At 39.9% G+C, this 15,748-nt stretch overlaps 1 protein-coding gene across 4 annotated transcripts in view; it reads right to left on the reverse strand.

Moving 5' to 3' along the window:
• Positions 1 to 15,748, reverse strand: part of alk (ALK receptor tyrosine kinase) — a 485,678-nt gene that overhangs the window by 407,513 nt on the left and 62,417 nt on the right. For 3 of the 4 annotated variants that reach the window (XM_026152846.1, XM_026152847.1, XM_026152845.1), the window contains exon 1: positions 2,530 to 4,090. The exons of the other annotated variant lie outside the window; for it this stretch is intronic. In XM_026152846.1, coding sequence (XP_026008631.1) covers positions 2,530 to 3,274 — 745 coding nt within the window. In that variant the 5' untranslated portion in view covers positions 3,275 to 4,090. Of the gene's footprint in view, positions 1 to 2,529; positions 4,091 to 15,748 lie in introns of those variants that run through there. 4 annotated transcript variants of the gene reach the window in all.

The raw sequence follows: 15,748 nt of genomic DNA on the forward strand, positions 1-15,748 counted from the left end.
TGTGTGTGTGTTTGAGAGAGAAAACAATAATATTATATGTTCTGTCATACGTTGACATTGTGCTTAGATTCCTGCTTTCTTATTTCATACTGTAGGAGAAAAATGAGCTAGTGTGTGAAAGAACAGTCCTTTTACTATTTTCCTTTTCTACTTTGATGCTTAGCTCTCACTGCATCCCCCTACCAACAGATTTGAAATGAAAGGATACGCGCCTATATCTTCTCGCCGAAGCTTCGTATACGAAGCGCCTCTGAGCAGCACTCTTCCTGAATGATTAAATATGTGATCAATTTTAGGGTTATGTAAGGATGCGGCATAGAGGCGAAATGAGAAATGATCATGGAGGTAATAAACAATGGACAGTAGTCTATTTATTCCAATCAAATCCTGTAAGTGCTCATTGAAGTCTATATTTCCAGTTTTTTGCTGTTCTTTGGTTTTACATAAGTGCAGCACACATAAACCTAGTTTGCTGAAGTGTGAATGTCATCTTCTCCTCAAAATTAAACGAATAAATAATAAATGTATTGCTTAAAGATGTCATGGTCCCCCAGAATGATACATAGGAGGAGCTTCAGCTGATTTAAATCCCTGTCAGCTGGACAAATATGTCAGAGAGAGTGTTGGGCAAATAAAACAATTTTGATATGACACAGTTGTGGTTAAGGTTTGGCTTCACATGTACGAAAATGGCCTCTTGGTGGTTTTTAAAGTGAAAGAAAGTGGTGCTCTCAAAAAAATCCAGCTGAGTCCCCCAGGGGAAAGAAAAAACATCCCCTGCTGGCTTCCCACCTGCGAACACTCAAAACTGTTTTGGGCAGAAAGCCTGCCGGGAGCCGACATATTACCTCCATTTCAATTAAAAAGAAGCTGGGTGTTAAAAATGCTTATATAAGCACACCGCTGATGTGAGCATTTTTATGACTTTTGGGTTTGTTTTGGTACACAAGCTGGTTTGGGAAAATCATAGTTTCTGCAACAGACCATGGTTATCATGAAGGCGTGTCAAAAGCATAATGACAAGTGAAAGGAAACATCCTTTGCCAAAGTCCAAAATTTTGCTGACCCATCCAGGTGCTCTGACTTCCTCCCTGTGCAGATGTCACATTGTTTCTGTACCTGTTGTTTTTTTTTACAGTCACACAATAGCAACCATCCTGATCTGCAACAGAGCTGCTGGAAGTTGTAGGCTTCAGTGTTTTTCTCAAGTATTGCTTAAATGTCACAATGTGAAAGGGGTGCTTTTAAAAAATAAACTAAAAATGATGTGTTTACTGCAAAAACCATATCATAGCATCAACGCAAGATGGGTTCCCACCTGTTAACACCACCAGCTGTGTTGCTGGAATCCCTGCCGGGAGCTGCACGGGTAGTCCACTCAGATGCCTCTCTACTACAGTCTCAGATGTGTGCGTGTGACATACTGAAGTGTTTCATCTCTACTTGTAATAACAGCATATGTCAAATGAAATCCTAACGTGGCAACCAGCACTGACAATAACTTACTGCATATTGTACAGTCATGGCTTTCTTAGTTTCACTGTGTATTTTGCATACATTTCTATGTGTACACAGTCCTTGAGGGGAAAAGGTGGTCGAGGTGGTGATGGGTGTCTTCTTTCCAGCCTAGCCAGCCTCTTCTTTTGTCTGATGGATTCCCTTGCATTTTTCTGGGCCAGCCTCCCTCATCAAAGTGATTAAGCAATTACACTGATTGTGCCGATGCTCAGAAGAACAGGGGAAGGACCCTTGAGTATTGAGTGCTAAAGCTTTCTTAGAGATAAGGGCTTAATTTGTGCCTAATCAAAATAAAACCTGTTTTCTCAAATCTCCACCCTACCTGTAGTACAGGTTAGCTTGGGGAATTGAGAAGGTGTCTTTAAGAAGAAGCCAGTGGAGTTAAAAAATAAATCCCTGATGGGGCCTTTCCAACTTAAGCATCATTGCATACCCTATAGTCATCCTTATGCAGTATAGACGTGTTATTATAAAGCAATGAGGCCTCTCTTCAAATGAAATAATAATTATCATCTCAGAACTGATTACATAGAATCCTCTAAAGATGCTGCATATACATATCATGGATACCAAGTGGAAATAATCAAAGTGTTTGGAAATTAAATCAGCATTCAGTTCATCTCTCAGAGCTGCTCTGGGCATCAATAATAAAACAGGGGTCTGGTGAGCCCTCTGAATCAGAGCAACAGAACTAAATGTATGAAATCCTCCTGTATTTTCTTCTCGCGCACACACACGCACACACGTAGTTATACCTCAGTCATCATTTTCCCATCAGAGCAGTCCAAATAACAGATCTTCCTCCGTGTGCTATCATTTCTTTACCACAATTGAAGCCAGCCAAAGCACACCCAGCGCGCAACTTCAAGCGCGCTGGATTCGGCATCAAAAATTAATCACATCAGAACTTAAATCACAACCGTGAGCGAGTTGCATCTGGGGGTGTGGGGGAACCGCATGGCAAAAGAGTGAGAGCAAAACGCGAAGGGAGGGTGGAAGAGAGGGACTCACCCGCGGAGGATATCTGGAGGTAGAGGCGGGGGTCTGAAGCTCGAATGGCCGCTGTGTACCGATCCTCAATCCCTGGCACCTGCGCCTTTTTCTCGGGCATAAGCCGGACCCTGAGCCGCCCCCCCTCAGCGCCGAGCCACCACTCCAGAATAGTTGTGAGGTCCATTTCCAGGATGTACACCGGGGCCTCCTCGTACACAGACAGCCCCCCGCATCCCGTCCTGACTAAATCCTCTCCTATTTCCACCACAACTTGGTTAGATTTCCTGCTCGCCTTCGTCAAGCCCAATTTCAGAACTTTGGTCAGCGGTCGCTTGTAGAAGGAGGGGAACTGTCCATCAGCAGACGCGTTCCTCAGTGCTGATTCCGCTGCAGACTTAAGGTCCACAAAAGTAGAAATGGTTTTCTGTAAAGGTATGCATTGCATTTTTAAGTTTGCGCGCACCGTGTAACATCCGCTAAAAGTCTGGCAGTCGCCGTTTAAGGGTCTCTTTATGAACTCCGCCAGATAATAGCGCAACAAAGAGGGGACCGCAAAATCCACGGCCAGTGTTTTCCTCTTGTTCCTGGAGATTTGGGTTTGGTTCGAGTCTTTTTTGCCGCCGCTTTCCCCGCTGATGTTGCTGATGTTGCTGAAGCCGATAGCGGGCAGATCCGTCCTCGACGTGGTCCTTGGCGAGGCGCAGTGCAGCTCAGCGAGAAATGCCGCAGAAGAAACAAGCAAAAATAATATCCTGGCGTCCATGGTTTGAGAATTTGAGTGTTTAGTTTAGGAGACGCACGCCTTAATCCCACCGTTCACCGTTTCCTCTCCGCTCTTGTCACATAGGTTACGCAGCGCAAAAATCACAAAGTGCGAATCGATGATCCTGCGTGTCCTGCGCCTCTTTGCCGGTGCGCACCCGTGGCAAGACGACGGGGAACTGGCTTTTACATTCGTTTGCCACCTACTATTGCTATCCTCCGGTTTGCAAGCGGGAAAAGTGCCATATCCCCTCTCTGTTCCCGGCACACAGACCTCTGAGACAATACCTTTTATTACCAGTGCGAACCTAGCGAGTCGCTCTCCGGGACGCTGATTGATATGCCGGTCGGGTCCGCTCCGGTGGCTTTCAAAGACTCCCTGTCTCTTGGCACAGTTGTGACGGCGGTACAAGTGGTCTCTCTGTCAGAAGCGGGATGCAGCGTCCCTCTCTCCCCTCACAACTAAATGAATTCACAATGAGTTTGGAGGAGTCGAGCCGCCATTAAAGTTTCAAATAAAATCTCACAGTCCTGGCTAATTGGAAACCTCTTGGACAGCCTCACTGGTTTACAGTCTACTGAAGATCTCGATGCTCCTTTGGTCAGAACTGGCAGCTCTGATCGCTGCTGTCATGCCTGCACATGCGGTAAAGTCATTCACACATCCATTTGACGTCAATAAAAACCGTTTTCTCTGAACACGACTCCCTTGTGCGAAAAGCGTCGTTATGGACACATGTGATGCGCTCTCAGCGCAGCCGTAACTCTGCCTATTTCTTTATTGAAATTAGAAACGCCAGGAGGTGTAGCTGCACAGCTCGGCACATTGTCTTTGGTGATTTTTTTCAATGAATCACCGAGCCTTTTACGTGTCCGGAAATTGGATTGGATTAGTCGCACTCTCCCGGACCGGTTGTGTGCAAATCAAATAGTTTCAGAGGGAGGCTATTTGGGCTGTAGCCCATGCGGTTCTGTTATGTCTCACGTGCAGAGGCTAATAGCCTTCTTCTTTAAAAGATCAGGGAGCTGTGTTGCCATCTTGCCAGTTCATTTGCCACACAGGCTGTGTCCTTAATTGGGAATTAAGGGGTAGGTGATTGGAGCAGGAGATTAAAAAATACCAGAAGATACTCAGTCACCTCTCTTCTTCTCCCTCCCTCACATTAACAGTCTCTTCGCTGACTTTAAAAGTTGATCAGAGAAGACACCCACTAGATGGCGTCATCACATGCTGCAGATCATTTGCACTCTTCAGTTTCACTGACAAATCCATTAAGGCTCTAATTGCTCTGGAATTTTTACAGTCTGATTAGAGTGTTATCTGTGGAAGAGGATTAGGGCAATATGTGAAAATTTTATGAGTCGAGGAATCACAGTCTCCAAAGTCAGAACTGTGAAGTCTTTTTTTTTTTAAGTATAAAATTCTGGCTCAACTTTTTAACATTAATCTATCAGGTAGATATGGTACTCCAAAATAAAGTTTTTTTGATTTTTTCATATAATAAAAAATAAAATGACGTTGTTACATGTTACATTTGTGTGAACAATGAGGGCTGGAGTGGATATTTTTATTAAACTGACTGTTTAATTTCTTTTAATTTCTGAAGACATATGCTATAAGCTGTTCTGGGTTGGAAATGCAAATCTTTAATATTACCTTTTGTTAGAAATAAATATTATTTGCAGTATGTTTTAGTTTATATCTTTGGTAATTTAGACAATGGAGACATGCACATAATTAAACTAGGCCATGCTATTGAAATGCATAACAGGAAGCAGATGAGAAGGAAACTATGTACTAATGGAATTGTCTTTGTATATGAGTTGTGTTTAACATTGTAGCTGTTGTCATGTTTGTTTTCCATGCTCCCAAACTGACCATACTTGGTCAAGAAAGCGAAATGCTATGTTATCTGCTTAATCCAATTCACCAAGACTTTAGTCTTTTATTACAGTTGCATTTCCATGAACCGGATGAGTCTGATAACTACATCTTTAAAAGGAACACCAAAACCTAGGTCCAGAGATCCATTTCAGTGACTAATTGGCCAAACTGACACCGACAGACATCTAGGAGCACAAACCTATCACTTAAATTGCCCACACCCCTTATAATCAGTGTTGGGGCAAGTTACTTTGACAAAGTAATTAATTTTAGTTTCTAGTTACTTCTTCAAAAAAGTAACTGAGTTAGTAATGAGTTACAATGTTCTAAAAGTAATTAATTACTTGAAAAGTAACTATTGCGTTACTTAAAAAAAAAAAGTTCAACCCTCTGGGGTCCAGGGTATAATTGGCCATTTTTAACTACTTTTGATTTGACCTCTATATTCCACCTTTAAAAACTATTTACTTTGCCTTGTTTGGTATCATTCTTTTCAGCACAACCTCACGTGTCTGAATTTACAGTTATGTTTTCATTTTGACATACTGTATTAACACACTGATCTAAAATCAGACAAAAAACATGAAATCCGAGTAGAAAGTTATGTTTTTTACTGTAACAACCACAAACATGTTCACTGAATCATATTTTATAACTGCAAATGCAAATATAAATTGTGAATTTTAAAATCATATCCACAAGTTTTGCAAACAAAAGTTATTTGCAGCCATTTACCTTTTAGTATAACCATTTCAAACTATTTACAAAACAATCAGCTGTTCTGCATTCAATAAGATGCCACACAAATTATTTGTGCCACTCCAAAAAAATAATTTCTGTCCAGGCCTGACAGCAGCAGGTGTATCACTCATGTTTTCATTCAGCAGTTGCCTCATTGTTTTGACACACAACACAAAACTATCCACAACACTACACACTAACTACACAAGACAACACATTAACTACACACTCCAAACACGCTAAAAGTCACAAATCTCTCACATCTCAAAACTCACTCTCTCTCTCTTTTTCTGCTGTCTTTCTCTCTCTCTCTCTCTCGCCGTCACTCCTCAAACTTCCCCCTCTTCTTAAACAACCAAATGCCATGTTGTCATATCATTTTTGATTGGTCGACATGGTGCATTTTTCCACGAACGGGCTGTTTTTTGTTTTGTTTTTTGCTCATAAGCAGAGAGATCTTGCTAGTGCTGTCCTTAGACAGTAAACGTGACAACACTATTGAGGGAAAAACGCCTCGTTTAAATATTGTTTATCATGACTCTGGTTTTACGTGGCCTATCGACACAATTTAAAAACTGGTAAAAGCTGTAGCGCCCAGATTACTTACCTAGACAGCTACTTGCGTGCAACTGAAATAAGATGCGGTAAACTGAACACAGCTTTAGCCGTCTGTTTGTTGAAAAATAGTAACGCCACCGCACTGCATTTTCTTGTTAGTAACAGTAAAGGCGTTGTAACGATAGGAATAGTAATTAGATTACTCGTTACTGAAAAAAGTAACGCCGTTATTCCCATCACTGCTTATAATGCATAACTTTAAGTTTGCATAGCTACAGAGACCGACCAAAAACAAACAAGCAAAAAAAACATTTATAAATCCAGCTGATTATATTGTTCTAAAGTTTAAAATTTTGATTGTCTTTTTGTTGGAAGCGTACCTCACGTGGCACAGGTTTTCTCATGTTGGGCTGGAGACTGGTCAGTAATACCCTGCCAAAAACTGTTTGGCAGGAAAAACTATTTCAAGACTGGTTGTTGAGTAGATTTGGGAGATTACTTGCTGTAGCTAGGAGAATTTGGTTGCAGAAGGGTATATACAGTAGTGTTATACCAAGAACTGCATTGTGACTGCTTTGGTTGCTACCAGGCCATTGTGGTCCCTATATTTTGCAGGCAAGACGCAGACTTTTCTGCAAACAAAAACAAAGCAAACACAAGCTGGTTTTTGGTGCAGAACCCTCTTTGCCATTGATTTCTCTCTGAGAAAGCCAGCAGTCACTCACCAGCTGGTCGGGGAATACACATTTTTCCCTAGCGACAGAGTTTGCCAGTGGGTCACTGACTGGTCTCAAGGCTTGTGTGGCTGAGGCCTTAATTATCGAAACCCAGAGCTTTGTTTCATTATGACTGGAGTGTCCTGGTTATAATGTTAAAGTTTATAAACTTCCAGGTTTTATAAACCTAAATAATGCCCAAGTTCAGTTTGGAGAACTTCAGTTCTGTACTACAGAGCAGGCTTATAGGCTTAGCAGGATAACTTCACTTTTAACCTTAGGTTTTCAGTAATAAGAAAATGGTTTACTTATTACGGATCTACATCAATATGGCAACTTCTGCTGCAGCCCTAACCTGGTTCAGAGTGCTTTTGTCCTACCTGATGAACATCAATAGGAAATACAGCTGCTTCCTTGCCTTTTATTTTTTTCTGCTGGCTGGCTTTAAAAAGTATTTTATTTTTCTACAACCCTTAATATAATGATGCAATCAAAAAAAGATCACCAAAGCATTGTACCTAATGACCTTGTATAAAATTTGTACATGGCTGAGCTCACTTATAGAATAAAGTATTTTTATTTGCTCCCTGACCATTTAACACTGCTGGGACTGCAGCTGAAAGAATAGGGCTACAACTGTCATGCAAATTAAACAACATATCTTACATATGCAATTGTAATAACTGTCTTAATTGTTCAGCTGTGATATCGATACACTGATAATTCTATTAACTTCCTAAATCATAATTTTAAAGCTTTTATAATTAGATGATCTTTGTCAAAAATATCTTTGTCTGTTGCCAGAACACCTATCCATGTTTGCATTTAGTTATATGCTGCCACTCTTCCCTCTTTTATCTGAATGAACACATAGCTAGAGTTGAAGTATCCAATTCATAGCCATATTTTTGTAACTACTAAGTAGGATTCCCATAGGGTAAGTGAATGCCATATAGCAGAAAGCTATATATGCCCATGTTGAACTTGCTCTGTCGTAATGATAGAAACAGTGATTTGTAGGTGGAGATGGATTTGTATACAATGTATCCAGGTTTTGGAATCTTTATTGTTCAAAGAAAAAATGATGACAAATGAAGACAACTGCACAAAGATACTGTTAAGCTCATGTATACATCAATGTGGTTAATGAGATTTCTCATGTGTCCACTAAATGCCATAGATCAAATGTTCAGTGACTTTGGGGGCACTTGGAAAAACACAGGCAAAAAAAAGTTGGTGCAAATCTCACTACATAGTGACCACTGATGTTTTCCTCCATTTATTCCAAACAAACAACTACTGCTGCTTTAAGTATAAAACACTAACACTTCCAAGGCATCGGGGGATTTCTCAGAGGAAGGCAGTCCAGACCAGAGTTGCGTGCAGTAAATGCACAAGCATCAATGAACTGATTGCAGCAGAGAGGAAGGGAAAAAAAAAAAAATCACTGCTGTGTTATAAACAACAGACAGTAGAAACATTTGTATGACAAGACAGATTATTACATGCCTGCTACATTTACTCCCATCATACCACAGTTGAGCAGTCTGCACTGCAGCTGTGCTTTTACCCACTTTATTTCTGCCACTCCATTGATACAAAGTGTTAGTGTGTGATATAATCCCATATTCAGTGTTACGTCTGATTTTTCCCTGCTTAATGCAGCGGTCTGCTGATTGCACAACCTCAACCTGTGTTTAATTCACAAGGTATATACACACCCATTGTGATTAATTAATAACATTAAAAAAAATTAACTCTGTTGTATTAGCAAGCAAGCAAGCAAGCAATTTATTTATAAAGCGCTTTCAGATCAGCCACGAGCTGAACACAAAGTGCTGTACACTTGACATGCCAAACATGATACATTGAGCATGTTAAAAAAAATAAGAAAAATAGTAATAATAATATAAGTAATATATATATAAACACATTTAAAACAATAAAATCAGCACATTAGATTAAAACAAAATCAGGGTCAGACTGTGTCATAAGCCAAAGAGTAAAAATGAGTTTTAAGACGTGTTTTAAAAGTGGACAGTGAAGGGGCCTCTCTAATGTGCTGGGAAAGATTGTTCCACAGATTAGGAGCAGCAATAGAGAAGGCCCTGTCCCCTCTGAGCTTCCTCTTGGACCTGGGTACCTCCAGGAGCAGCTTGTCAGCTGACCTGAGAGACCTGGGGGGTGAGTAAGGATGCAGAAGCTCAGAGAGGTAAGTTGGGGCAAGACCATTTAAACATTTAAACACAAACATGAGAATTTTAAAGTGAACTCTAAGATATACAGGCAGCCAATGGAGCATTACCTACAAGTACTTTCTTCTCCCGTTTGAGAAACAACTTGTTCTCCTTCTTAGGGGTTAATTGAGGTGCACTTGTGGTAAGTGAATTATAAATATATTTCTTATTGATTGATCATTGCCTTGTGTCTGTATAATTGCTTCCCAATAATGGAGGTGTCCTTTTGAAAGGCTCTTCTTTACCATTCTTCTTTTTCCTTTTTCCTTAATTTGCACTGTATTGGACAAGGAAGTATTAACTTATTTGTGATGGGTTTGGACACATGCATAAATTTGTGATTAACTGTGGTAACAAACTTAAAATTCAAGGTTTGTGAGCCAAACCTGAAGCAGAGGCTGTACTATCATCAGCTCCTTCTCTTGTTTTACAAATTTCCATTTTCCCTTTCCACGCCATACACATCTCTCATGTAAATTTATACGAACAACTTAAAATAGATGAGTACGATCTTCAGTCAGTTTGGATCTCCCGCCCTAACCTCGTGGAAGAGAAGAGAAAGTCGGAGGCACATTGGTGAGAAACTTTCTTTATTCATCGTACATTCTACCTCATACCTGAAGACATTATTCAAGACAAGTTGTTTTATTCATATTCAGACAAGGTGAGGAATCATAAATGGTGTGGGAGGAAGTGAATAAGGCTGGGACGGTGCGAGAGACGAAAAAGGATAAAGTAGACACTGAAAATTCATTCAATATCTAATCTGCATTGCTGTACTCGCAAGCGTCACGGTGCTCTTACAGCGTTACACTGGTCGCTCAATTTCTATGCATAATATTGTACATCAATACTAGAGAATTTGCCTGGTAATTGCTTCAGTCAAGGTGAGCTTGTGCGACCAGCTAAAGCGAGGCTAAATGCAAGTTTGATCATTTGAGTGCAGAGGCGAATGGACTGTGGAAACAGAAGCATTCACTGAAACAAGATGCTATTTGGGGTTATTAATAATAGATTAAACACATTGGTTATGTTAGCCAAATTGATTTTTAACTAGCAAATCTCTGAATGAGGAATTTTGGTTGAAGTTCCATTTTTCACTTTAAAATTATTTCGATGAACAGTTATTTACGTGCATAATTGTGATCTATATTTATTCATCTGGAGCACTACAGGCTAAAGTAAGAGAAGAGTGAAGCGTGTATGGGCTGAGATGAACGGCTCTTTGTTATTGCTGTATTCTTGCACTTTGAAAGCCATTTACCAGACCGCCAATGTGAGCTTAATTACTTTCTGAGTGATCACTCTTTCCACTTTTTGGTCGTTATTGAGTAAAATGAAACAAATACTAGATATCCATTACCCACGAGCTCTAGTGTACTCACCAGCTACATTGTCCATTATGTTTGCACCATGGCTTGTATCCAGCTCACAAACGAGTCAATGGAAGAAGGTCGGTGGGGGAGTGGTAGTGTGATAAATTACAGAAAGATAAGTTTCTACAAAGACCCTTCCCCCCTTGCCTGCCACTTTTCACAGCATGCAGTAAACCTCATAAATCAGCACCAGAGTCTCCACTGCTGGAGACTGTTTCAGCCAGAATCATCAGACTTCATGGCCCGATCCATTCACTTCCTGCATCTCTCAGTGTTGCAAAGTTGGTCACAGTAGAGGCAGAGGAGAATGTTTGATCACAGAGAGGAGAAAAGATCCCAATGCACTCCTCTGGAGTTGTCAATCAGCATATTTTCCTCCTTTCTCGTAGCTTCAAAGTCATTTTTATCTTTGTCAGTTTTTGCTTTCGTGTATTCACAACACGCAGCCGCGATGATTGAGGAAGGATGTGCAGAGTCTCACGCAGCAAAGCTGTGCATTCTACAACGTGGAGGCAACAGTCCTGCTTCCTTTAGCATTCCAACCTCATGACATTTTTCATTTTAGTTCCATAAATCAAACACCAGAGACCTGCCGCGTTGAAGAAAAGCAATAAGTCTTCTTTTTTTTTTTTAAATGAAGAAAAAAGATGATTTTGCACAGAAAGTGTTCAAGATTTGGAGTTTCCCTTTGACAGCTGTAAAAAGAGTTTGGGGGTGGTCATCTCTTACATTCCATGCTCACAGGTGCAGAGGGTAAACATTTGATAAAAGGCAATTCTGTGTGTAGTGAACTTGAAAAATGTCATCCTTTTAGCTGTGGTCCACAGAGCACCGAGCATGACCAACGCTCACATTAATCACTGCACTGGAGGGGTTTAGCCCTGACTTTAGCTAGTTAGCATGTCAGAAGCAATGCTGATTTAGACTCCTGTATCCTAAAAGCGTGACTTTTAATCAGATTCAGATGACAAAAACAAAAACAGCAAAAAACATCTAGAACATTTTGCCAAGGCAGTGTTAATTGCAATAATGGGACAAATGACTGAAGCCTGCCTCGCCTTTGCACAAACAGTTTAACCTGCCAAGCATCTGATAATAAAATCTACGATTCCCTGTGTAACCGGAAATTTAATTCAGACAGTTATGAAAAGTGGCTACAGTTAGTTAGTCTAATGGGACCCATTAGTCTCTATAAAAGCTGTGTTCATGTGCCACCTTTTATTTGATCAAGGTGTGAAAAAATGATTTCAGATTAACACAAAGTGGATACTAAATAAAGTTTGCAAGAGGACACGCGCTTCAGTGTGGGCGCAGTTCAGTATTCAGCTGGATTCTTCTGACCTGAACTCAGCTCTAGACTTTTCTGAAACAAGTCGACTTGTTTGAAAATTGTCTTTAATTTGAAGTGCGCTCATGTCTGCCAAATTCTCTCTTCTAAGCAACACATAAGGCAGACTGCTCTTCTGTCTGCCTCTAACCATATGGTAATGCATACATGCAGATCCCAAGATAATTTCTAATTACCGTTTGTGTATAAAGAAAGATTTTTAACCTGAATTCTATTATTGTATAAAACGAAGCATTCAAATAGACATTTATCGGATTTTACATGTCGAAGTCAATACACTGATCATGTGTGAGATATATTACATGTGTAAACAGGTAAACAAATGGAACCTGCCAGAGCTGAGGGAGTTACAAACGCGATCACTTTGGGATGCAGAACGAACATTTCATTGATGCATGTTGCCAAATTATAAATGTGTCTTATTTTAGCATTTTTTGGAAAACTGAGTGAGGTTTTTGATGAAAAATGCATACATTATATAATTAAATGTTTCAAGACATCTATACGTTTTACGTCTTAAGAAATGCATAACACATAACAAAATACATCACTTTCAGTGAAAAATATAGAGCACATATGCTGGGTTTTCCTTATTTTCTCTCAAATATGTACATTGCTTTAAATAATAATAATAATAATAATAATAATAATAATAATAATAATAATAATAATAATAATAATAGATTGCATTTATATAGCACTTTTCTAGACACTCAAAGCACTTTACAATTCCACTATTCATTCAATCACTGGTAGAGACAAACCACAGTTGTAGCCACAGCTGCCCTGGGGCAGACTGACAGAAGCGAGGCTGCCATATTGCGCCATCAGCCCCTCTGACCAACACCAGTAGGCGGTGGGGTGAAGTGTCTCACCTAAAGACACAACAACCAGGACCGACATAGCTGGGGAACGAACTGGCAACCTTCCGGTTACAAGATGAGCTTCCCAACCCCCTGGAACACGGTCGCCCAAGCAATTGTGACTGAGCTAATTGTGAACCTGACCAAACTTTAAAATGATGTGGTGATTTTTTTGTTCTACTCTTGGATCTGTATGATTTCATGCAGACTGGATGTACTTAATATGGTTTTCTCTTCACTTGACCACATCACCAGGATCCAACTGCCTTGGAAAGTTTCTATTACGCTCTGTTCCTGACGACTCTTCATGTTTTGAGGTTTACAAGGATATCGCTTTTATCGTGACACTTTTAATGCCACACACACACACACACACACTGCCCAGTAAAAAGCAGACTTTTAATTAGACTAACGCTAAAAATCTTTGGGTTCCATCTAGTCAGTCTTTTATAAGAAATCTTGTTCTGTTGGAACTGCAAATTTTAAGCAGCTTGATATCGCTGAAATGTTTGGCTTGTATTGATAATTGGGCTGAGTGGCTTATGATTAAGGTTTCAGTAAAGACAGTGGCTAAGCTGTTCTAATATAATTTTACTTTACATGTGTGTTGAGTAATAAGCGATAGCACCTCACAGTGCAGCATGTGCAATCCCTTATTACTGAATATAAAGGATGGGAGCCACAGCAGTTTGTGTCAGACAGTGGATGAACTTTCTTGAACTGTGAGTCACACACAGCTATTCTTGTAGAGGCTGAGAAGTAGTCATGCCCATATATACTTGTAACTTTCTTCATTATTATTATAATTTTTGAAACAATGTTTTAAAAAGGTGGTGAAGAGTCCACTGTAGTGGTTAATGACAATAGCCTCGTTTATGATGAACTGCACCTCATTTGGAAAGTGGACAAGAGCTAATTGAGAGGAGGGGCAGAGACAAAAAAAAGCTGCTGTCTAGACAGTTTTAAATGCCCCTTCACTATGTACAGGAAGAAGGATTAACGGATACTAAGGCTAGATTGAACGTGCTATTAGAGTCAGGTTTTATCAAATGTTAACAGTTCAATCAGATTATAGTTTTATATCATTATGTACATACTAATAACAGTTTTAGTGATATTCCTGTGTGTGGCAATTAAAATATTAACATTTAGAAGCAATCTGATCTTCATAAGAGCATTAATGGTTTAAGCTACATATAACAATTATTCTACATGAAAATATGGATTCTACTAGGTTTGCTAGTTCAGCTGAGTTTGGGGCATGGGTGATTTTTTTGTGTAATTCAGTGGCACAGTAGTGACTTAAAACCCTTAACATGGGAGCCTGATACACAAATACACTCAAACACACCAAACACACTAGTGATTAAATAAATAAAATCTTAAAAAGGAATGAGACGGGGGGCAAATGGGATGTACATGTAGCATTACTCTTAAGGACAACTTGACCACTTTTATTCAGAAATGTGGTGCTCCTTCTATATTAATTGCCAATAAACTCTATTTTTGCAGATTGCCTGATTATTAACTAAGTAGACTGAAATTGATACAGTTAAGCTTTTCATTATTTCAGCGTAATTCCCCATTTCTTTACACAAACCATCTCCCTTGAAGCTCAGAGGGAGGGAAGCTGGAATAAGTTTGTGTTTGCCTTATCATTTTATCCTGTTGGCTGGGAAGCTCATAATGAATTCATTGCCTTAGTTCGTTCCACTACTTTCAGGCGTTATCAAAAATGTTTAAAAATTGACAAGCTGACCACTTGCAAAGAAATCAATCTTTTCCTGAAAATGAATTTCTACAACCACAGGCTTTTTGAAATAATGAAAAGCATGTAGGTTAAAATGGGAAGTAGCACGGGCACTTGGAGGCTCTTAAGAAAAAAAGAAAAAAGCAAGCAAATACACATGTATGTGCACACACAAATGCACACAACCCAGGGTCCTTATCATCAGGTGTATGATTAGATCTCTATGGTTTAATATGCTTAAAGCTTTCAAATGCAGTTTTCTTCATCTTAAGGCTTATCCTTCGATCAAAAGAAAACACACACAAAAAAAAAAAAAAAAAACAAGAACCCACGTTTCTCAAAGGACTCTAACTTCTACAGTATTCTAATATCAGTGAGTACAGTCTTGCCTGTATACACTGGAATGTGCACAGCTCCAGGATCATTCATCACCTTTCTGGAAACTGCTGATGTGTGACTGTGCTCACCTGGAGATCACCTGAAATCCTTTAAGCTACCAGAAGACAGGTGTTTCTTTTACTCACCCTTATCAAAGGTGCATCCACAGTAAAAGTCTTATCCATCATGATTCATTACATCAATACCAAACACATTCAATGCATCAGTCATCCAGGTCAGTTGAGGGAGCACGAACAGAGTCTGGGTTTTTGACTGATCATTCTATCTCACTTATGGATTGGATGGATTGGCGAAGAAGTTGCTGTTGGAGCTCCTCTCAATTAGTTAAGCATCGACCTGCTGGAGCCTAATGGGCCATTGCTGGTCAACTTTAGTGCCACATCTGATGAATTTCAACTCTGGGACCAGAGACAGGGCAATTCGGTGGCCAGATGGTGAGCACAGTGTCAACCACCTTCCCAGATCCCGCTTCTTGAGAAAAAGATAGGACCAGAGGAGGTGCTAACTGGGGTCGCTGGGTGATTTTTCACTGGTCTCTTGTCAATATTAGCCAGTGCTGTGCTGCAGGACGTTAAGGTTTAAGATGATATATTGCCCAGAGG

Source organism: Astatotilapia calliptera, chromosome 19 (assembly GCF_900246225.1).
Source record: "Astatotilapia calliptera chromosome 19, fAstCal1.2, whole genome shotgun sequence".
Classification (NCBI taxonomy): Eukaryota; Metazoa; Chordata; class Actinopteri; order Cichliformes; family Cichlidae; genus Astatotilapia; species Astatotilapia calliptera.